This window comes from Parasteatoda tepidariorum, chromosome 3 (assembly GCF_043381705.1).
Source record: "Parasteatoda tepidariorum isolate YZ-2023 chromosome 3, CAS_Ptep_4.0, whole genome shotgun sequence".
NCBI classification, from domain to species: domain Eukaryota; kingdom Metazoa; phylum Arthropoda; class Arachnida; order Araneae; family Theridiidae; genus Parasteatoda; species Parasteatoda tepidariorum.
In genome coordinates this window covers 6,059,392-6,082,651 of record NC_092206.1, presented here as the reverse complement: position 1 = coordinate 6,082,651, position 23,260 = coordinate 6,059,392, and the positions used below count along the sequence as shown (strand labels likewise).

At 32.0% G+C, this 23,260-nt stretch overlaps 2 protein-coding genes across 2 annotated transcripts in view; both read right to left on the bottom strand.

Moving 5' to 3' along the window:
• The window catches only part of LOC139425192 (cGMP-dependent protein kinase 1-like), a 127,465-nt gene extending 124,024 nt beyond the window's left edge, over positions 1-3,441 (bottom strand). The window contains exon 1 of the mRNA XM_071179062.1: positions 2,816-3,441. Within this exon, the coding sequence (XP_071035163.1) occupies positions 2,816-3,111 (296 nt within the window). The 5' untranslated portion in view covers positions 3,112-3,441. The remainder of the gene's footprint in view (positions 1-2,815) is intronic.
• Positions 3,442-5,422: 1,981 nt separating this feature from the next.
• LOC107437252 (annexin A13-like) overlaps positions 5,423-23,260 on the bottom strand; it is a 39,721-nt gene continuing 21,883 nt past the window's right edge. The window contains exons 5-11 of the mRNA XM_043046976.2: positions 22,177-22,381; positions 18,094-18,173; positions 15,816-15,869; positions 14,927-15,116; positions 11,953-12,011; positions 10,283-10,405; positions 5,423-5,557 (exon numbers count right to left, since the gene is read on the bottom strand). Of these exons, the coding sequence (XP_042902910.1) occupies positions 5,489-5,557; positions 10,283-10,405; positions 11,953-12,011; positions 14,927-15,116; positions 15,816-15,869; positions 18,094-18,173; positions 22,177-22,381 (780 nt within the window). The 3' untranslated portion in view covers positions 5,423-5,488. The remainder of the gene's footprint in view (positions 5,558-10,282; positions 10,406-11,952; positions 12,012-14,926; positions 15,117-15,815; positions 15,870-18,093; positions 18,174-22,176; positions 22,382-23,260) is intronic.

The window sequence follows — 23,260 nt, the reverse complement described above, 5'->3', positions numbered from 1 at the left end:
ATTTGTTTGAAAATATAGTGGTTTTATTAAAGTACAAGTTAAATTCGCAACAATTGGTTGTTGTTTCACTTGGCAAGATTTGTTGCTTTGAAAAGCAATATTTTTCCCAAAGGAAATTCGCATAGCAATGCAGCTACCAAATATTTCTGGACATAGTTTGTTAATTTTAAATCATGTCATATGATTTTTTTGTTAAAATCTTAGTATACGTTACATACTTTGCGCGATTTTTTTTTACATTTATTTTTTTGTAACCGTCGTTGAACTAAAAAATTACAAACAAATATGTAAATAATTTAAGAGTTTGCGCTTTTCGAACAAAATTATTTAAATTTCGATTAAAAAATAAATTAAAAACAAATCAGACTTTTTTTTTTGTTCGTTGATACACACCAGTCGCTGATTCCTTACATTAAAAAATAGGTCTAAACGTTGAAATGTTAGTATTTTATTAGGCCTTTTTATATGATTCCATATTCAATTCCAATGTGCAAAATATGTTTGGTTATCCACGTCCAATTTTGAGAATAAAAAGTGCAATTCCGTCAAAAAAAGGATGTTTCTTTTTTCAGATATGAGACTGATTCCGTAATGTAAATACACTAGTGTAAGAAATTAAGAGAATTTGCAGACTTGGTCAGTTATCTCAAGAACTACTCGACCGATTTTAAGGAAATTTCGCGTGTACATACATTGATATAATACAAAACAAATAACCAATCAACAATTCTAATACACACGCGTGATCGTGCGTGTAACACTCGTTGAAATCGGAAGGTATGAAATTGCTACAGGACAATTCAGGCCATATTTCAAGTATGAAATCACGCTGCAAGGCCTGTATATCAGTAAGAGGAGACCCTATTAACCTTTTTTTTTTTTTTTTTTTTGCTCATTCTGCAACCGCTGTTTCATACCTTCCGACCCGAACAAGTGCTACGCACGATCATGCGTGTCTATTACAATTGTTGCATGGTTATTTTTTTTCTTCCTTTTTTTTGTATTGTATCAATGTATGTACATATCAACTTTCATTAAAAACCGTTCCATTAAATCTATAGATAATCGACCAAGTCTGCAAATTCTCTCAATTTATTACACCGGTGTACATTGATGGATAATATTTTGACAGCTTTTTGATTTTTCAATATGATCGCAATTTTTTTAAGTTTGTAGCAACAGGTTCAAAAGCAGAAGTGAAGAAAAGAATTCTTATTTCACTCATAAATAATAAACTAGTAAGAAGAAAAAAAAGAATAAGTGATGACAACGTGTGTCAATTGACGACACCTGCTTCCATTACAAACATTTTTTTTTGCTATATGTGATTTCGTCACTTTTCGTTTTGTTTACTATGGATAATATCCGATTACTTTCGATGTTTTTCTTTCCGAGATTTCCTACTCGTTTTTCTCTGTCTAACAATTAATTTACAATTACAGGTAAAGACTAATTTACTGTTTTTTAATTCGAAATTCAGCAGGTAAACATTGACGTAGTTAATTTTAATTCGCCTTTCATTAATGAAGTCGCACTTTTCCTGACTCATTGTCACATGTCACTCTCTGGCAGTTCAGAAACCGAACATATGTAAATGAATCAAATTTTTATGTGATTGTTTTTGTAAAAGTTTATTTAAATTTTTTTTCTATTTAATTATTATCTAATAAATAAACAGATTAGTTATTAATTTGTAATTTTTTTAAAAATTTAATATTGAATTTTTCATAAAGAATAAGACAAGACTTTTAAACCCGTAACCCAGCAGACTAGAGTACTAACATCCAGAGTTAGGATGCATAATTGAATAGTTTTTGATTATATTTTGTTCGAAAACGACGATAAATGAACCTGAACAATGCTTTACTGTATAAAAAATTTTATTCTCCATTTAATTGTTGATTTTTTTTTTTTTTTTTTTTTTTTTTTTTTTTTTTTTTTTTTTTTTTTTTTTTTTTTTTTTTTTTTTTTTTTTTTTTTTTTTTTTTTTGCATTGAGCATATTGCACACTTATAGAAAAATCCACTTAACGTTGGACCACACTATCGATATCTTGTACCACATTATGCTGCAACGTTACTAAGGGGGGTTGAATGCATCAGTGCAAAAAGGGGACTACATCAGTGCAAAACTACCTGCATCCAGTCAAAAGATCATTATCAATGGACAATTAAGTACACTTTAAATTAGTTACTGGATTACTAGTACTTTTATATTGGGAAAATATTTACTTTAAGCAATATATTCTGCGTGAAATAAAATGTGATTGTTTAACAACTTTAATGATGAATGATAATGATGAGGTTCAATTTAGCACCGAATTAAGGTTGCATAAATATTGGAGAAAATTAACGGTCACCACCGACAACAGAGTGAGTAAATTTGTGATCAAACAATTTTCACTTTTTTTTCCCGTCGAAAATACACTACATTTTATTCTTATTTTTTAATGGATTTGGAAATATTATAAATGTTTTATAATATTCTAAAAAATTACATTCACACATTTGTTTCTTAAAAAAAAAAGGAAAGAAAAGAAAAAAAGAAGAAAAAAAACTTCATTTTAGAAATGAACCTAGCATTACCATATTTTGTGAACTACCCCCAAATAAATGCCCCCCATTATTAAAATCCTTAATCGTTTAAAATATTCGAATTTTTTTTTAAAAAAAAAGTGGCCACTGTAAAAAATGCTGTGACTGACCACTCGCAAAATTTCTTAATTTTAGACCTATAATATTATGATTTTCAACAAGTTTCAGAATATTTAATTATCACTGTGACGAAAAAAAAATCTATTGAAAAATCAACTTACCTCTCTGACTTAGGATAATAGGAGAATTTGGCTTTAACAAGATCTTGAATTGATTTTAGAGTCAAAGGCTCAGCGGATATACCCTGAGCCCTTACTTTCCGGGGTGCAGTATGGCTGTATCTATTCGGTACAGAAGGCAGTACAGACTGATATTTATCTAGCAAACTTTTTAATTGTCTGATTTCCTCATCTTTGTCTTGGAGTAAAAGACTCAAATGATTTATTATACCCTCCTGTTTCTCCACGAAATTCTTAAGTTCCTCGACGGTACCCATTTTTAGGGTATCAATCGTCATTGGAACCCAAAACGAATCAGCGAAAGAGAATATATGAAAAGACGAACAAATTTCAGTTCATGATTATTCACTTAATTCAACACCGCATAAAATAAAACATACTTATTTCGATCAATTTATTCGACTCAACTGATGAAAAAAAGTTTATTTAGGTTGTGATAAAAATCCTGGAAAAAGTTATCGACACTTTGGACAGATCATAATCCACTGAACGTTATCACTGCGTTTGGAATCTCGTCTTCATAAACACGTGATTTTTTTCTTTAAAAAAAGGGGCAACGTCATGTTTACGCTACTAGAGAAACATTTGTGGATAATCGCACATGTTCCGTAATCAAACACAAAAAAGTCGGCCATGGTCGAGAAGGGTTGTCATTTAGGGAATTATTTTCCCTATAATTTTCGCCAACTCTCTTTCATTTGGCTACGAAACAGCTCTTAGAGAATTCTAAACGGTTTTTTTTGTTTTAAGAGTATTTTATTATTGTCTGCTCTTATCAAGGATTGCGTTTGGTTCTCGCAGGAGAAAGAGAGAACGAAATTAAATTAGAAACATAATTTTTTTTCTCTCCATTATGCTCGCTCGTTTCTTTTGCAGATAAAATATTTCTGTACCAATTGACTTATAGTAACTGACATTAATTCATTTTATTTTATTAATATTTCTTATAAAATGTCATGCAAAAAAGAATTTTTGCTAATCGCCGAAATTATCTTTAGATTAATAAATTTTATTAGAGTATGAAAAAATTTCAAATTCAAGAAATTTATGTATAAAGATATGATAAGAAAGAATTAAACCTGTAGTGTGTTTGATATTTGTAAGAAATTTTCAATTCGGGCAATTAGTTTTACTTTTAAAGATATGAAAAGAACGAAAAAAGAGAATAATATGAAATTATATAATCATGTGTAAGAAGTTTTAAATTTGTGTGAATATATATATATATATATATATATATATAAAACTGAACTATTGTTTAGTATTAGTTCGAATTGTCTGAAACTGGTAGCAAGATGACAATTAAAAAATCGTACTTGCAATTTTAACTAAATGATTCGAATTGTTTTGAAATTAAAATAAAACTAATGAAAGAAATTGTCTACCGGTAAATTATTTATATCTCATTTTACGGTAATTTCTTTTATACTGTTTCACTTTTTTTTTTTAAATTATGTTCGCTGGGACATTTGAAATCAAGACTTTCCCTATCTGTCAGCTACAGAGACGTATATTTCCTGTGCGGGAGGATGAATAAGGTACTATTTGGAAACAAATTTCGCCAAGGAAATGTAAAAGCTCACTTGAATTTCTACATTTTTTTTAGAAAGTCATCATTTAAATTTTTTTAGCATTTTATTAGACACAAAAAGAATTATCTATTTTCTATTGTAAACTTAATTACACAAATACTGAGTGGAAAATTTTAGTCTTAAAAGGGGCTGTATCAATTCATTTGTAAAATATGAGGGCGCTAAAGCCCCCTCCGCCTCTCCCCCGGTTGTGCGTTATTTGAACATGACAACAAACGGCAAAAGTAGTTAACATGAATGAAGAATGCGTAAAAAGTTTTAAATTCACAATGTGACGTAGTATGGAAATCTCGTTCCTGATTGGTTATTGAGACGTGGCATTCGTATACGTCAGCAATTGTTCCTTCCATTCTAAGCCAAGCCATTCAAGTATCAATTCTCTTAAGTGATACGTTCTAAATTCTTTCACAAAGATTCTTTCTCAAAGATTTCAATTATTTCACTACATATTTACACAGAGACTTAACACAGGACAGGCCCGAATCCATGTGGAACATAAGGAAACTAATTGTGCTCCAAAGTTGCTAGGTACACAAAACAAAAATATATCACGGTTAGAAAAAATTCACAAACAAATTATAAATCTAGGTTAAGTAAAAGACATAGACAAGAAAGAACCATATTTCAACTAATTCGATGTGCTCAGTATTTAATTAACTTATCATTAATTAACATTCTAACTTATGTAGGACTTTCCATCATGGTTTGAGGAATCTGAATAAGACAAAAAGAGTATGTTAATTCAAAGTGCGTTTTTATTTTCCCAAATTAATGAAAACAATTGGTTTAATAATTAAGACAATTTGGATGTGAATTGTTACGATTATACATATCTCAGTACCTTATTAGGTGAATTATTAAACAATTAGACAAATACTGAAAGAAAACACTTTTATATTAAAATCCAAGATTTACCGAAATAATATTTGCGAAAATATCTCGTAATAGTCATTTAATCATCAGCATAATTCAGATATAAATAATTCTGACATTTGGATTAATGAAAGAAAAATATTTTATTGAGAAATACACGAAAAAGCAGGAAAAGTAGAAGGTTTTGTAGTTACTTCTTCTGTTTGTCTAACGTCACTAAAGCCATGAGTAACTTTTCATAGTTTTCTGGTTCATTTCCCTAAAAGAAAGAAATATACTAATTTTTAAAACAATCTAAACTATTTTCTCTGTATCATCAATTTTTTAAAAAGGAAGTTTTTGTTTGTTTCATTGAATATTAATAGTTCTCAAAAAAAGGTTTTAAATGAAGTCTTTAAAATTAAGATGGCCCAGAAAATAGTCTTTAAATAAAGGTAGGTTTAAGGTTTTAAAAATCTTTTTTTTTTTTTTAAGAAATTAGTGCCGTTATTTTTTTTTCTTCAAACAATGCTTCATTTGTTAAAAAAAAAAATTTTATAAATATTTTTTTTCCAAATATTTGAAATAGTAAAAAAAAAACCTTCAGAGTTACTGAAAGTTAACGAAGGAGAAGCGCGTTTTCATTTTAGGGTAATACTTTTCGCAATGTTGACAGCTTATATGCCTTAATTATGTGATTTTTCCATTTAAATTATCAGAATAGTATATCCAGATCAACCTTTTTAAGACAATTTATGAAAGGGTCAATAAAGCCATTTAACGAATACATTATTCCATTCATAACCTTGTTTTTTTTTATTTCAAGTAAAAATTATTATTCCTCATTTATTACTAACCCTGTCACTTTAGATTTTTGGTCATTTCTATCAAATTTATGATACACTGTTAAAACTTTAAGCGTATCTTAACAATAAAAATGGCAGCAATTTCTTTAAATGAAAGTGGTGTATAGTGAAACACTAAGAATGTTCTTTTACGTTAAACTATATATATTTTAGTATATTTACTTTAAACTACATACATTTAGCCATTTTAACAAGCCTGTTTGGGAAACCAAGCGAATTTAAGCTATGATTTAAGACAGAGTGTACGTTTTTGTCTTTCAGTGGCGCCATCTATGGCCAAGAATACGACTTCACAGCCCGTTTTTACAAAGGGGCCCCAATTATACACCTATAAAATTCATTCACAGATCGTAATTTTGAAACAGAAAACGATCAATCTCCAATTCAGTACACCCAATTCAGCATTGATTTGATACTGAAACTTAGAGGACTTTGTGTCCTCGGCAGGTTTAACTTGCACCAGTCACCATTTAATGCATGGTTATTCTTCAACCAGCGAATCACAGCTATCACGAACACGCGTCCAACGTCCTACTAACCAGGCTTTCCCCGCCCACCCTCAGTAAATATTATAGGCGCCTCAAGGTGACACGATTTCAACACTCGATTCATTTCCCCCTCTATGTTAACATGGTTGGAGCAAATTTCGCTTTTTCCCTACATGGTAGTACATATCAATAATAAGTTGTAATAAACTGGCGTGGGGAAAAGCAAAATTTTCTGAACCGATAATAATAATAGAGAAGGGGAAAGTATGGAGAGCTGGATACCTTGCGTAACATTGAGACCCCATGTCAAAATTTTCGATGGTTTTCCATTGATGGGCCAACATAATCTTGATGGTAACCATCAATAATTCCATCAAGAACCATTATATTTTTTGATGGTAACCGACATAAATAACCATCATCCTAAGCTAGGAATTCGGACTGATTTATGGTGGTCCAACATTAGAATAGCAACTTTTCATGATCGTTGTTCATGTTGAACCATTAGAAATTTCCATCATATTTTCCACGGTTCCAAATTTCCATCATTCCGTTTCTTAAAAATCAAATGTTGGAACAATCATGAACCACCATTACCCCAATATAGGAATTTGGACTGATTTTTGATGATCCAACATCAAAAATTTTTTTTAAAAAAAAACGAATTGTTTTGATTCCTGAGAACCAACAAGAATTCTTATTGAACCATCATGGAAATGTATAGTTGGAACCGTCATGGACCATCAAGATTCATCATGGATTGTTGGTTCATGAGAACCAAACTTTTCTTGACGGTTAACCTTCATAGTATTAAAATAGCACTTTCCATCATGGAATGATGGAAGTTTGTTAGCAAATCAAAAACCATCAACGCATAACTGAAAATGTTGGATGATGGGATACAATTTACATATTTTGACTTGGGATACCTTTTATATTTACGGAGAGCAGGCCCGTAGCCAGGTGGGGGGACCGTCGGGACAAATCCCCTTCCCCCCGAAATTCTGGGATTCAAACTTTTTATTCTTTCTTTGAGCCTCTCAGTAAAAAGAAAAACAAAAACTGTCGAATCAAACCTTTTATTAACTAACTTTATTAACACTAATAATACCACAACGGATCAATTGACCCATTTTGAACTTATGCATCGAAAATGCACGTATCATTTTATTACTTCTGCAAATTTGACTTTTTATTACTAATTAATCTACAGTTCTTATACTATTTTTATATAATTTTTTTTGGTTTTGTTTATTTTAAGTAATACCTGTCGTATACTGTTGTCTACCACATCGGGTCATTTGACCCTGAGAACATTTTTTGTTTTATAAGCTTATCGATACAGATTGCTTATCGTATTGTCGCAGGCCTAAAAGCTGGACGGAAAAGAGAAAATACTGGTAGAACTATTTCAATATTAGATAATATTCGGGAGGAGTTAATCTATTATTATCAACAATAACAATTCACCGTAAGGAAATTTTTCACGGCGAAGAAGCAATTCAATATAAAAATTGCATCCGTAAAAACAATAGTTAGTTACGGATTTTTATTATTCTGGGAAAGAAACCAAAAAATTTATTTGTTAACAGTTTTTACTGTTTTCCGTCTCGATATATATGGTCTTTCAGCCCTGTACTGTAGTCGGTATGCTGCACATTTTTACAAAGACTGTTGCGTAAAGTATTTCAATCAAAATAGCTGAGAATAATTTCAAGAAAATATCAAAATTTTAGATGATTGACATTTCTGTATAAGAAAAAATTACGAAAACTAATAGTTTTGGTAAGTAGCTTATATTTTATTTTGATAGCTTTACTTCATTTCTGAATAACTGTTAGTTTTTACCTAGAAAAATGTCGAACAAAGGTCGAAACAATCAAAACAGTCAAGTTCTTAGAAGAAATAATATTAATCATGAGAATGATAATTCTTATATGTTCTTATAATTATAAAAATAATAATAATTGGAAGAAATATGTTTGCTGAAAATGTACAATGGAACCGCTCTATATATGTAAAAAATGCGTTGAGCAATGAATTAAAAATTCTTATTCTTTGTGTTTGTAATACATAAAAATTGTCAACATACAATTTTGTATAATTATAATAAAGTTTTTTTAGTTTATTTCCTTCCTAAGATCCATATTTCATACATTCAATGAAGAAGTCCGTTTATTTGACCGGCTATGGTAGTATAATAGGTATACATTAAGTAATGGTATGTTTAGTGTTAAGCATATTTCGGAATATTCCGGTTTGTCCTAAAAAAGTAATCAAAAAATTTCCTTCAAATCCCCGTCGCATGTCTTTGTAAACTTTGTTTACAAATTGATTATAATTATTATGTAATATTAATTNCAAAGCGGACCCAATTATACACCTATAAATTCATTCACAGATCGTAATTTTTAAACAGAAAACGATCAATCTCCAATTCAGTACACCCAATTCAGCATTGATTTGATATTGAAACTTGGAGGACTTTGTGTCCTCGGCAGGTTTAACGTGCACCAGTCACCATTTAATGCATGGTTATTCTTCAACCAGCGAATCACAGCTCTCACGAACACGCGTCCAACGCCCTACTAACCAGGCTTTCCCCGCCCACCCTCAGTAAATATTATAGGCGCCTCAAGGTGACACGATTTCAACACTCGATTCATTTCCCCCTCTATGTTAACATGGTTGGAGCAAATTTCGCTTTTTCCCTACATGGTAGTACATATCAATAATAAGTTGTAATAAACTGGCGTGGGGAAAAGCAAAATTTTCTGAACCGATAATAATAATAGAGAAGGGGAAAGTATGGAGAGCTGGATACCTTGCGTAACATTGAGACCCCATGTCAAAAATTTTGATGGTTTTCCATTGAGACCAACATAATCTTGACGATAACCATCAATAATTCCATCATGAATCATTATATTTTTTGATGGTAACCAACATAGATAACCATCACCCCAAGCTAGGAATTCGGACTGATTTATGACGGTTCAACATTAGAATAGCAACTTTTCATGATGGTTGTTCATGTTGAAATATCAGAAATTTCCATCATATTTCCACGGTTCCAAATTTCCATCATTCCGTTTCTTAAAAATCAAATGTTGGAACAATCATGAACCACCATTACCCTAATATAGGAATTTGGACTGATTTTTGATGGTCCAACATAAAAAAAAAGTAAAAAAAAAAACGAATTGTTTTGATGGTACATTCCACAGAACCAACAAGAATTCCCATTAAACCATCATGGAAATGTATAGTTGGAACCATCATGATTCATCATGGATTGTTGGTTCATTAGAACCAAACTTTTCTTGACGGTTAACCTTCATAGTATTAAAGTAGCATTTTCCATCATGGAATGATGAAAGTTTGTTAGCATATCAAAAACCATGAACGCATAATAGAAAATGTTGGATGATGGTGCCCATCAAATGATGGTGGACCATCATGAATCACTCTGAAACAAACATAAACCATCAAAATGTTTCGATGGAACCATCAAGAATTTTGACTTGGGATACCTTTTATATTTACAGAGAACATGTAGTTATTCCCCGCTTGGAAAAAACAAAAAATTTTGAAACTATTTAATTTCTACTAAATTTTTAAAAAATATTGCAAAAAGTATGAGAATCTTACCCGTATTGTGTCTTCCAGATGTTCTTTAAATCTCTTTTGATATTCAGTTTTGATGAATACCATGTCAATCTCACAGCGACTGACAACAATACGAATTAGAGACTTGTCATCCTTCGTTGGGCCCTAGAAACAATACATGTTTAAGATGCATATTTTTAAGCACCTTAATATAACATATTTTTAAACACTCCTTCGAAATATGATTAAAACTCGATGAATCATTGTCGAATTTAATCATCTTAAAAGTAAGATACTATAAAAATCCATTTGTTGTGGGTCGAATGAAATTAAAATAAAGAGAGAAACTACGAATTATTAGGCAATGGTTTTTGATCATTTTAATACCGTCTTCTTGAGAAGAAATTGTATTACTCTTTGAAAATAGAATAAATGTCCATGATTTCCCACTTTCCCCTTCTCCGTTACCATGGTTTCGGCAAATCTTCCTTTTTTTTTCCTTACGCTATTACAGTATACTCCAACTTTTTACTGAAAATTTACTTTTTACTGAATTACAGTATACTCCAACTTTTTACTGCGTTGGGAAGGAGCAAGATTAGACGAAATCATGGTAACGGAGAATGGAAAAAGGAAAATTGGGCAACTTTGAGATACCTATTCTTTTTTACAAAGATTATTGGTAATATTCGAAGTAACTTTTTTGCACTTTTATATTAATTTGAGATTCCCGTGTAGGTTTTTGCGACTTAACTTTAAAATAAAGAATATCATAATAATAATAGAAACGATTGCTTGTGTTTCTTTTAATACCAAAATCATAAAATTCGGACAGTATATGCAAGGGTCAATTTCAGCCCCTGATCCTAAAAATTAAGCAAAATTTTTAATTAATATGCTTAGGAGAGATATGGGGAAAAGGTTCTCGTTATTTGTTAATCATTACACATTATTGCAAATTAAACTGCAGAAAATTCTGCGTTTTCCATTATTTAAAAGGAAACATCCATGTTGTTTGCTAGTTTACAGTTTTATTGCATCCAAACTAAGTTACACTGGAAGATTATTCTACGTCCATTAATAATTGGTTTTATTGGTAACAAGCGACTACAGTACAGTTGCAGCAGAGACAAACCCTTTTTTTAAAAAAAAAAAGATTTGAATTATTTGTATATCATGATAACCAAAACCTTTGAAATTCAAAAATTTTAAAACAAGAATCTACCCTCACTAATGTCAAATCAGTTTGTTATTTTGCTACAACGAACATAGATTCCAATTAACGAGAGTTCTTGAATGTTTAACTAACCGCTACCATCTGGTCTGCCTTTTTAAATAAGTAGAATTTCAAGTATTTCGAGATTTAAAATTGGTTATCCAAATTTTTTTCACTTGGTATCACTTGCTTCTATTTCTTGAATATTTTGTAAAAATGCTGTTTCCCTGGGCTATTGACGACGGTTTGGGAAACATCCCTGAGGATGACCCGAAGACATGCCATCGCAATTTTGATCTCCTGCAGAGGGGATGGCTCCCCTGCTTTAGTAACCCGACGACCTACGCGCGAATTTGAGCACTTTACGATAGAACAGTTTAACAAGGACCGATACCGCGCATCCTCGGTCCTTAGAGTAGCAATTCTGACATATCTGAAGCCAATGGGAAATAGATCCCAGTGCCAACCATTAAAAAAAAAAGAATATAATACTTACTTTTAAGGCTCTGTATAACTTTCTGGCGAAATAAGCGGGGGTGTTTTCTACACATCGCACTGAAAAAATACATTTAATTAGATTAGTTCCATGATAAATGTACTGAAAACAATATTAATTAAACGCTATCGATACTTTTTGTCGTTACTTTTGTTGCAATGCGTTTAGAACTAATTTCATATTAAAATATGGACTTAAAAGTTATGCGTCTATAAATTTTTATGAAAATTCTTATTTTGTTGAAGAAGTTTTAAGCATATGCAACATAACGCTGGTTTCATATTAAAACATTTTCAAAAAGCAATCAAATGTGTATATTTATAAAATTTCTATTTTGTTCAAAACGCGTGTAGTCCGAAGCATGTGTACAGCTAAATGGGACTGAAAAATTGCTGCCAAGCACCTTAAGAACCCAAATCCGACAAGAGTTTTTCACCCTCTAAGTCCGATCGGGCATGTATATATTTAATCTGAAATTCTGATGACACGTCCCCTCAGATTTTGACAATATTAAAGCGATAATGATTTGGTATGATATGGTATGTGATTTGGTTTATGGTGATAATGATAATGGTCCAAATATAAAATAAGAGTTTTATTTGTTAAAACTAACGTTGCTGAATTTAAGTATCTAAATACGAATTTATTTAAAGTCAGTTAATTTTTTTCCTTTATAAGGCTTATTTTTCTCTCTATACTGTTTTGGCTATTCAACGTAATATTTTGCTTAGTTGCGCAAGAACTGTAAGACTCAGAAACTTGATACTACTACAAAGGTGCATATAGCAAATACACTGGAAAAAAAAATCTATAGTTAGTACGAGATGGCGTATTCGAGCGTTGCGATAGCGAATCACTCTTGTTTTATATTACTTTATCTTAATGTTTTACTATTTATATATCTGATGTTTTAACCCTGATTTTAATTTTCTGATTAATTTATATATTGTCACCAGCACTTGGGATTTTTATTGATTTACTTCTGATTTTAACTTGATTTGTGTGTTTTGGTAGACTACTATGCTGGGGCTAGATCCAATATGAAACACTTAGATGTTGGGGCTGCTCTTAACTAATCACTATAAAGCCCTGCTTAGGACATTTATTAGTTTGTATAGTTCATTTCGTTCTTTTGTATTGCCGAATCTTTCTTTTGTATTGTTTAGTTTTATCGGTTTCCCATGTTATCAATCATAAATTGGGAACAAATGTAGAATATGTTTATTAATAAAAGTAATATTAATGTAACGCAGAAATTGTTCGTATAATTGAGTATGTGTCTGCTGCCATTAGTTTATATTTTATTTGATTTTGATAAAGCCACAGGTGGTTTCTCAACAGGGCCACTTGGTTGGTCCTATCCTGGGCGATGGCGAGATTTTATTTACCGAATCCCCCCCCCCTCAGAGTGGGGGCTGATTATTTAATCTATTAATATTCAAATTAATCACTTGGTGGAAAAAGAATTACATTTATTGTATACTAATGAATCAATTAAGGAAAAATCAGAAATAAATAATAATTTTTTTTCATTTTCCAGACATTTCAGACCCTAGTTAAAAGCTGCTAGTTAACTAGAAATTTTGTCAAAATGGTACCGAGTAGAGCAAAATCGACCAACGATTTGAAAAACTATTTAAAGAAAAACGGAGATGTTTTGCACTGCTTTTGCTCACAGAAGCGACTATTGAATTCCACCCACGTTCAAATTTACCTAAAGAAAAGTTTTTCAACAACGCAGTTAACTGAGAAAACTGCATAACATTGATTTTTGAAAAACATGGTGCATTCGGAGGACATAATTAAAAGACACCTTAGTAATCATTTAAAATGTAGTGTCTGACAATGTAGCAGTAAGCAGTTTAGTTTTTCTCAGTTAGTGACGCCATCTATTGGCGAATTATTGAAAAGTCGCCACCATAGATTTCTTGGTTCCTAAGCAAAACACAGCAAATTATTACATTTCTATCATCATCCGCTTTTCTTTAAAGAGTTTTCATTTCGTGGGTCATTTTTTATTCGACCTAAAATTTCATTAAAATATTAAAAATTGTGCAAATAAATGTTAAAATAACTATTATAATCTATCTCTACTAGAGTTTCGCACTACATCAAGAAAGAGCGATAATCAAGATGATGGTATTTTATATTGTATTCCCACAGTGGGTTTCTTGAATGGCTGTGAAAATTATTGAGCATGCGAATGATTATCGACAGCGTTAATTTCACGACCAATCAATGAAGATAAATATTGAATACGATATTATTCTTCAAGCACCAACAACAGAAACGTAACAGTGCGAGTTCCACTGCCATTTTTTTTAAAATTGTGATTAAAATAGCTTAAAACAATTCTTAAAAAAATGGTTTACTTTGAAAATACTGTTCAATTAAATAATAATCTAGCATAATTAAATATCACCAATATCGTAGTTTGAAGAGTAATATGTATTGCTAAATATCGATATTTTTGGCTATATTTTGGTTATGTCTTAACGATATTTCACACTATTTTATAAAACATTTTTTAAGAAATGTTCCGGTGTTTTTTCTCAATATTTCGAAACACATCGTTTTTTGTCGATGAATTAGAACAGAAAGAATTCTGACGTAGCTATACTGCTAATACTTAGTAAATGATATGATACAACAGAAATCAGGAAAATTTGTTAAAATATTTTGAAACCAAATGTAAGAAGAGCTTCTTTTATGTTTTTTGTCGATCAAATGTCAATGTTATTGATGCTATACAGTGATACAAAAAAATTCTGATGTAGTCTGCCTGCTAAAATGTAATAAACATATGATACAATGGAAAGCAGAACAATTCGTTAAAGTGTTTCGATACTAAATGTAAGAAGAGTTCTTTCATGTCTTTTTGGTGATCAAATGTCAGTGTTATTGATGCTATATCGCGATACAAAAAATTCTGATGTAAAGATATGCTGCGGTAGATAAATAAATATTTTGAAACCTATTGTAAGAAGAGCTTTCTTCATGTATCCCGTTGTCTCTGCTTCAATGGCTTCCGAAAGTGTTCTTCCAGTGATGTCCTCGTATTCCTGGAAGACAAACCTCAAATGTTCGTAACTCTCGAATGCAAACAGCGTGTTAAAAGCTGCCTCGTCCGTTTCCCATTCAGCTTCACCTGCTTCGAATAACGCCTGCAATTCAAAGAAGGAAGAAAAAATTAGTATTGATGTTTTTTTTTTCTACGAGTGCTTCTCAACCACCGCCCTTAATGTATAGTTTTAGAATCCTTATCAAAAGTAACGCAGTGTGATGGGTCACAAATTAATGGTTAAGAAAGAGGAAAAAATAGAAACGGCATCAAAATTTGAGGAATCTTAACAAAGAGATAGTGAATCTTTTTAACGCGAAACCTCTTTGCGAGAGAAATTCGATTAATAGAAACAGTTTTATCCGGTCTTATCAATGGTTTTTAATCCACGGTGGCTGAATTGTAGCTCTTCGTGCCACAGGTTCTGGGTTCGATCTCGGGGAGGACAAGGTTGACTCAGCCTTTCATCCCTTCAGTGGGTCGATAAATGAGTACCACCTAACCGGAACATCTGCGCCTGCACCCCAGAACCGATGGTCAAGAAAGCTGAGATGGGCACAGTAGGTCTGAGCCCTCTATGGTCTGTCGCGCCTCTGAGTTCCGTTTCCTTCAAAAATGAGTTCGAGTTTTTTTTTCCTTCTGTGTTGCAATATGCTCCCGGTTGCTTGCAATTTGACTTGGATTCAAAAATACATTATAAAGGCGGGAGAAGACACCCTGCAATAAATGTTGCTGAAAAATAATTATGAATGTTTTTAATTTTAAAAGTAAAAAAAAAAAAAGAAGGAAAAGATTTACTGACTTCTGCGTCGTTTCTAACTTTATCCAGTGACACAACTCCTTCGTTTCTTTCAGCCTATTGAAAATAAATGATTTGCAATAAACACACAAAAAAATTGAGAAAAAAATTAAAGTGCAATGTTTTCCTTATGAAGCTGGGGAGAGTTGGACAGGACCGAAGATAAGACTCCGAGCTAGATTACTGCTGATATTTATCCGAAATCACCTGACACCAGTTGCAGACAGGTCATTTCGAAATGAATGAGGGACAGTTTAGAACACGTGATATATATTTCGATGGCATCACGCAAGTCAAAATTCTTGATGGTCCCATGAAAAATTTTTTTTTGATGGTTTATGTTGGTTTCAGTGCTATTCATGATGGTCCAACAATATTTGATGGTCACCATCATCCAACAATTTCCATTACGTGTTCGTGGTTTTTGATAAGCATACAAATTTCCATCATTCCATGATGGAAAATACTACTTTAATACTGTGATGGCTGGTTAACCTTCATGGTAGTATATTAAATACCTATTAACATGGTGAACCATCCAGAAAAGTTTGATTTTCATGGACCAAAATCCGTGATGATTCTTGATGGTTTAACTATACATTTCTATTATGGTTTAATGGGAATTCTTGATGGTTCTCAGGAATATACTATCAGAACAATTTGGGTTTTTTTATGTTGGACTATCATAAATCAATCCGAATTCCTACATTGGGATGGTGGTTGTTCATGATCGTTCCAACATTTGTTTTCTAAGACACTATGATGGAAATTCAGCAGACCAGGTGGCCGAGTGGTTAGCGTGTCTGACTGCGGGGCCATTGGCAGCGGGTTCGAATCCTGATCAGGGCATGGATGTTTCTTTCTTTCTGTGTGTTCTATGTCCTTTCCTCTTTGTTTGTGAATGTGAACGCCTATAAACGTGTTTGTGCTTGTGTGACGTGGGCGATGCTGCTCCACCGCAGTGGCTTGCTTCGCCACAGGTGCCCAGTGGGTAACGAGAAGAGAGTAGCAGTTCTGGCATTTCTGTGGTCAATGGGACAAAAAAAAATGATGGAAATTCGTCATGGCTCAACATGAACAAACAATCAAAACAAGTTGCCATTCTTATGTTAGACCATCATAAATCAGTCCGAATTCCTACNTCTGTGGTATTTGACTTTACTTGACGAGTCTATGTAAGGCTCCTATACTATCAGAGCTGACCTATCAAGCAATATTGGAGCAAAAAAGTTCGCAAGTTAACGTTAGGTTAGTATTGTGCTTATGTTAGCTCTTTGGAGCAAAAACAGATGAGAAGTCGGCCTGTCTAATTCAGGGGCTCTAAGTCTATGGGATACCTGCAAGTGACGTAGTGTGAGTATATCGATTCTGATTGGTTCTTAAAACTTGGCATTTGTTTACGTTTGTAACTATTTCGAGTAAGCAGAGCCAATTCAATTCTCTTAAGTGGCATAATTTATATTCTTACACAAAGATTCTTTTACAAAGATTTTAATTCTTTCACTACATATTTTTTACTTAACACAATGACAGGCATGAAGCCATGTAGAATATAAACAAACTAATTATGTATCGAAGTTGCCAGGTACACAAAACACATTTATTATTGTTACAATAAAATACATGAACAACTAATAAATCTAAGTTAAGGAAAAGACGTAGGCGATAAAGAGTTATTTTCGATAAATTCGATGTGAGATACGGCATTGCATTTAATCAATTGCAAGCTAATTAACATTTTGACTCGGGGAGAAACTTAGATAAACTTTAAGATGCCATTTTGCTCATAAACGATCAACTGGAGCTGAGTTCATAGGTCGCATGTGTGAGTTTTGTGATCTTCTTGAAGTGCAAGTACACAATTTCAGCAATAACATAAGCAATTACTGTAAAAAATATTAATTCCAACAAATTATCCTCTCATAAAAAAATTGAAATTAATATAGTACTGTTTGCATAAGTCCGAATTTAAATATTTAATTAAAAAAAAATTAACATGGTTATCATGCTTACTTACATAAGGAGAGAAATATAAAATAATGATTCTAAAGTACCTTTTTTCAGAAAAAAAAATTCTAAATTGCTAAAATGAATAAACAAATAATTTTGGATGCAAAACAAAAATATTTATAAATTTATTAAAAAAAATCATCTACTATCCAATTATCTGGAGGAGAATTGCTTCTACTAAAAAAATGACCTAAAAAAATTATCGTAAAAATGGTTCAACTTTGCTAATAACACTCCTCAGAAAATGAGAGAAAAATAAATGAAAACCAACCTTGCATATTAGAAGAAGCATGTGCTTGAACTTGCTCTGACAATCATTTGCAATTGAATCCTCCAACGATTTACCGAATTCTGAAATACAACGTTTCCAGAATTAATATAAAATTATTACAATTTTTAAGTATACTTTTGACACATATTTGTGGCGTAACTACCACTACGATTATTAAATATCAAATCACTATTAAATAAGACATGTCACGAGGTACCTTTTGATAGATCAAGGTTGGCATTGTCTAATGGTCTTTTCCCCACATTGGTGACCCGGACGTGATATGATCACGACTACTTCGATGAATGGCCCACATTGAATAGTTGACTTGCTACTTGTGACTGCGTCATCGTGCTCCTCGCGCTGTTATATATATACACAGCGTTGTTATATATATTATACATATACTCATATATACACAACGGAATCCTGCATACACTCGACTGCTAATAGCAACACAGGAGTGACCACACACACAACCATGAACTTAATATAGCTCTCATGGCTAAGCACGAAACCCAGTGACCTTAATCCAGCTCTCCCGATCTTTCACAAATACAGCAACTAGTGATATCCGTTCATTGAATTATATCCCTGATAAAATTCCAGTGGGGGAGTATTGTGGTGTAACTACTACTATGATTATTGAACATCAATTCACTAGTATATAAGACATGATAACTAGAGGTACTTTTTGATAGATGCAGGTTGGCATTGTCTAAAGGTCTTTCCCCAAATATTAAGTCAGCAGAAACCCTTATAACTTTTAAACGGTGGGGCGGAATTTTCATTCTGTAAAGTGCTACGGAAATGTGTCAAAAAAATCTCTTAAAGAGCATTAATTCAGTTAAATAAGGGTTTTCCACAAATTTCATTTTGTACTATTAAATAAGATTCATTAAAAATGAGGGCCAGCATTGTGGTGGATCATCCCCTATAAAAGTATGTTTTCCTTCGCATGTTTTCTTTTCTTATACCAACACATTTTGGCTTACGAACGATTATTGTAAGTACGTTCATTTGTTATTAAATTTTGTCTCGTCTCATAATACAAAATATAATTTGTGGACAAACCCCTGATCGTTTCAAGCTTTCTTTTAAACAGTACAAAAAATTACTCAGAAAAGTGCTTTAAACTTTTTTTAATTATTAAGATATTCAAATCAAGCTTTTTTTATTAGTTGCCAAATACGATTGACTACAAAATTATGGAAAAAACTTTTTTAAATTTTTTCTACGCATGCGCAGTATAAAAGTACTTTAAATACTTATATCTTGCGCATTTTTCAACGACTTTTTTTTAAAATTTTAAACCAACAATCTTTTTATTAATTTTATATTATTAGGAAAGTTTTGTTTAATTCCAATGAATATTTATAAAGTTAAAAACGAAGACGAATATGGCAAAAAAGAATATGCGAAATTATTCCGAAAGTATTCAAGTTTTAATTTAAGCAGTTGCCGGTAGATGGCAGTAACATGTACTACTGAAGCCAGTATATATATATATCCTCATAAATATCTACTCTAGGTTTACGAAACTGTATGCAGTTATTAAAAGTAAGAACTAAAGTAATTGATACAAGTTACAAACTGGCTTAGGGTGTTCAAAAATACTTCTTTTCTTTCATAATTTATTGTAGGTGTTCATATCCTCTAATAGTTCAAATCCTATTGCTAATGTTAAGAATGAAAAATCGCAGGAACTAAACAATTCTTAAGTCACAAAATAATCCTTCGAGTATTTTTTGAGAAATTTTCAAAAAATATCAAAAACTGAATGTGTCTCTTCCATTAATGTAGGGTAGTGTATATTGTGTGTGGTTACGGTTGTAATGTTTGGCAACTGTTTGGCGATCGTTCAGGCGCACTTGGCGCATTGTGTCACCCCTTCGGGGGCATGCTAGGAATCGAGGTAGAGGTATGTTTATCTTGGTCCGGGGAGGTTCTCCCTTGGTTGTTTAAGAGCTGGATGCTCGAATATAAAAATAATGACTAGTTTCTTTTAATTTTTAATAAAGTTAAGTTTATTATTATGAAAATCTGGTGTGATTATTTGTATGGAATATAGTCATTACAACGGTGAAAGATAATTAATATAAAGCGTTGAGTTCCGATCTATAATTATGTCGCAATTAATTTTTAAGATTAAGTGCTAGCTTACATGATAAATAATTACTTATTATACTTATTTATTTACTATCATTTATTCAGTATCATTCCTTTCATATATCACTTTTTATACCATTGCAATGAAAAAATATTGGGCCTTAATAAGTATTTATAATGGATAAATTTGTTTCCAGATTTCTACTGACTTATTGTTGCCTTTTATAAATAAAGTAATTTTGATTAAAAAAATAATTAGTGAGAAAAACATGATTTTATTATTCACTTTAATCTGTGCTAAGCAAATCATTTGCATTCGCCATAAAATATTTTATTTTATAACCTCGTTGAATAGCCGACCCAATTTTTTGGGTTTACGACTACTAATGTTCAACTCCATAGTAATAAATCTGGATCATAAATTTGATAACGGCAAGATCAAATAGCCAGATAAAAAGAAAAGATAATTTTCCTAGTTTTTATTTCAGGAAAGAAAATCTTACTACCACGGATATTTAGTTTCTATTAGATATTTAGTTGTTCGTTCAGTTTAGAACGTCAGATTTACATCACCGCGTGGATTGGTAGATTTACTCAATGAATTGCTTAAATGAAATCTTACTACCACTTTTTATTTATTTCTTTGAACTGAAGTCAGATTTTTATTCATCCGTGTCGGTTGAATAGTTTAAGCAGTGAATAACTTTGAAATTTTTTTGTTTGTTTGTTATAATTGGGGCTAGATTTACTTATTTATTTTTCTTTTTGAACTGAAAAATAAATTTACACAATGAATTACTTGAAGGCGGCAAATTATATTACGTAAGTCTGTTTCAACCTATGCCGAAAATTGCCATTTTTTAAAGTCAAATGTTCTTTGCCTCCACAGAATTTGATGAATTTTGATTTCAGTGGGTCTAAGCAAAGAATCATAAATTGAAACCGCTAAAAGCGTAGAAAGAGTTGGTGAAACTTAGCGAAATCTCTTGAAAGCACGCACAGCAGTGGACTGATCGTAAAGACACAGTTTCCAGTTGAACAACGAAGCATCACTAGCTGCGGTCAGTAAGCGGGTGAGTGACCACTTCAATCAGCCTGCGTAGGGACACGGTATCGGTCCTCGTTAAACTTTTCTACTGTATAGTGCTCGACTTCGCACGCAGGTAGTTGGGCTATCAAATCAGGGAAGCAGAGGATCAAATTTGCGATGGCGTGTCTTCGGATCATCCTCAGGGATGTTTCCTAGACCGTCGCCAATAGCCCATTGTGCAATTCTAGTACGACGTAAATAAAGTACCTACCTTTTAAAAGCATACTTTATACTACCGATTATTCAATTTTTACTCATTGTGTAGATCAATATAAAATAACTCGCTACTTTGGTACAGTTTGTTCGCCGAGAGTTGGCGCTGGGCTCCGCCTTCATCACGTGGTATCCAATGATATTATTTCGCTATTTTTGGAAGAAGGATGTGAACAATCCTGAATAAGGTTGGCGATCACGTGACAAAAGTACTTATTTCGTTATCTTTATGTGCATTTTTTTAACATTAAATATTTCATGAATTTGATGATATTTCTCTTTTGAGTGAGTAGTTTGTCCTTTATGAGACATTTTGCTACAATATATTTAATTAATTAGAGTAACAAAAGGTATTATAGCAGATGATAAAGCGAAGTAAGTTCTTGATAAATAATTCTTTGTTTGCGTTTGGCACATATTAAGGGTTGTCTCAATTTCAATCGCGGAGACGTTTCTTCTATTACTCCCTGCCCTGAAATGAACTCTTCGTCCGAGTAGGTGGAGCCAAGTGCCAACTCCTGGTGAACGAACTATATATTTCTTTGATTTGCTGGATCTGAATGTTTGTAATTGTGCAGATGAATATAAAATAACTCACTACATTGGTATATTTCTTTGATTTGCTGGATCTGAATGTTTGTAATTGTGCAGATGAAAACAAAATAACTCACTGCATTGGTATATTTCTTTGATTTGCTGGATCTGAATGTTTGTAATTGTGCAGAGTATTTCAAGAAGGAGATCCTCGTCTTTACCGGGTCCGTAAATGGCTCTCCTCAACAACTTCGCATAATATTCAGCTAACGGCATCAACAGTAGTTCGACTGTCCTCTTGAAGTTGCCTGTTAACTTATACAGCAAAGTATCTCTCAAATCCTGTAAAAGGTTTTGTTTGTTTTCAAAAATGTGTATATATTCAAGATATAATTAAGGTTTAGGTTACCAATAAATTAAATTCGTTTCAGAAGTTACTTAAAAGATGAAATTAGGTACTAAAGTTTTTAACAGATTATGTTAGATATGTTACCGTGAAATCAAGAGAGAGTTGACTTTCCCCGGTGAATGTCAACAAATGTCGGAAATATTTGTTATATATGATTTTATATTAATTTTACCGGAGTACCGGTTAAATGCATACTGGACAGTCGCGCTTGACCTTAAAATAACAATGTAGGGCATAAAGGGCAGTGTCACTTAACTAGACCTAATATATATTTTAGACATTTACCAAAGCAACTATGTGATTGTTAACATTCACCGGCAGAAATCAACAACCACCAATTTTGGTCATTCGCAGTAACATTAACGTTAGTTGTCAACAGAAGAAATTAGATACAAAAAATCCCTAAAAATTAAATGAAATACTAAGTTTTTGACAGATTAAGTTAGATAGATTAGTTGTCAACAGATTAAATTACTTTCAAAAGTTCTACAAAGATTAAATTGGACACTAAAGTTTTTGACAATTTACATTAGATACATTAGTTGCCAAACAAATTAAATTCTATACAAAAGTTGCTATCAGACAAAATTAGTTACAAAAGTTGTAAACAGATTAAATTAGTTACTAGAGTAGGCAACAGATTAAATCGACTACAAAAGTTGCCATCAGAGTAAATTATATAAAAACTCTGTTAACAGACAAAATTCGTAACAAAGTTGATAGTAGATTAAATTAGTTAAAAAAAAGTTGACAACAGATTAAATTAGTAACAAAAGTTGCCAGCAGACTAAATTAATTACAAAAGTTGCCAT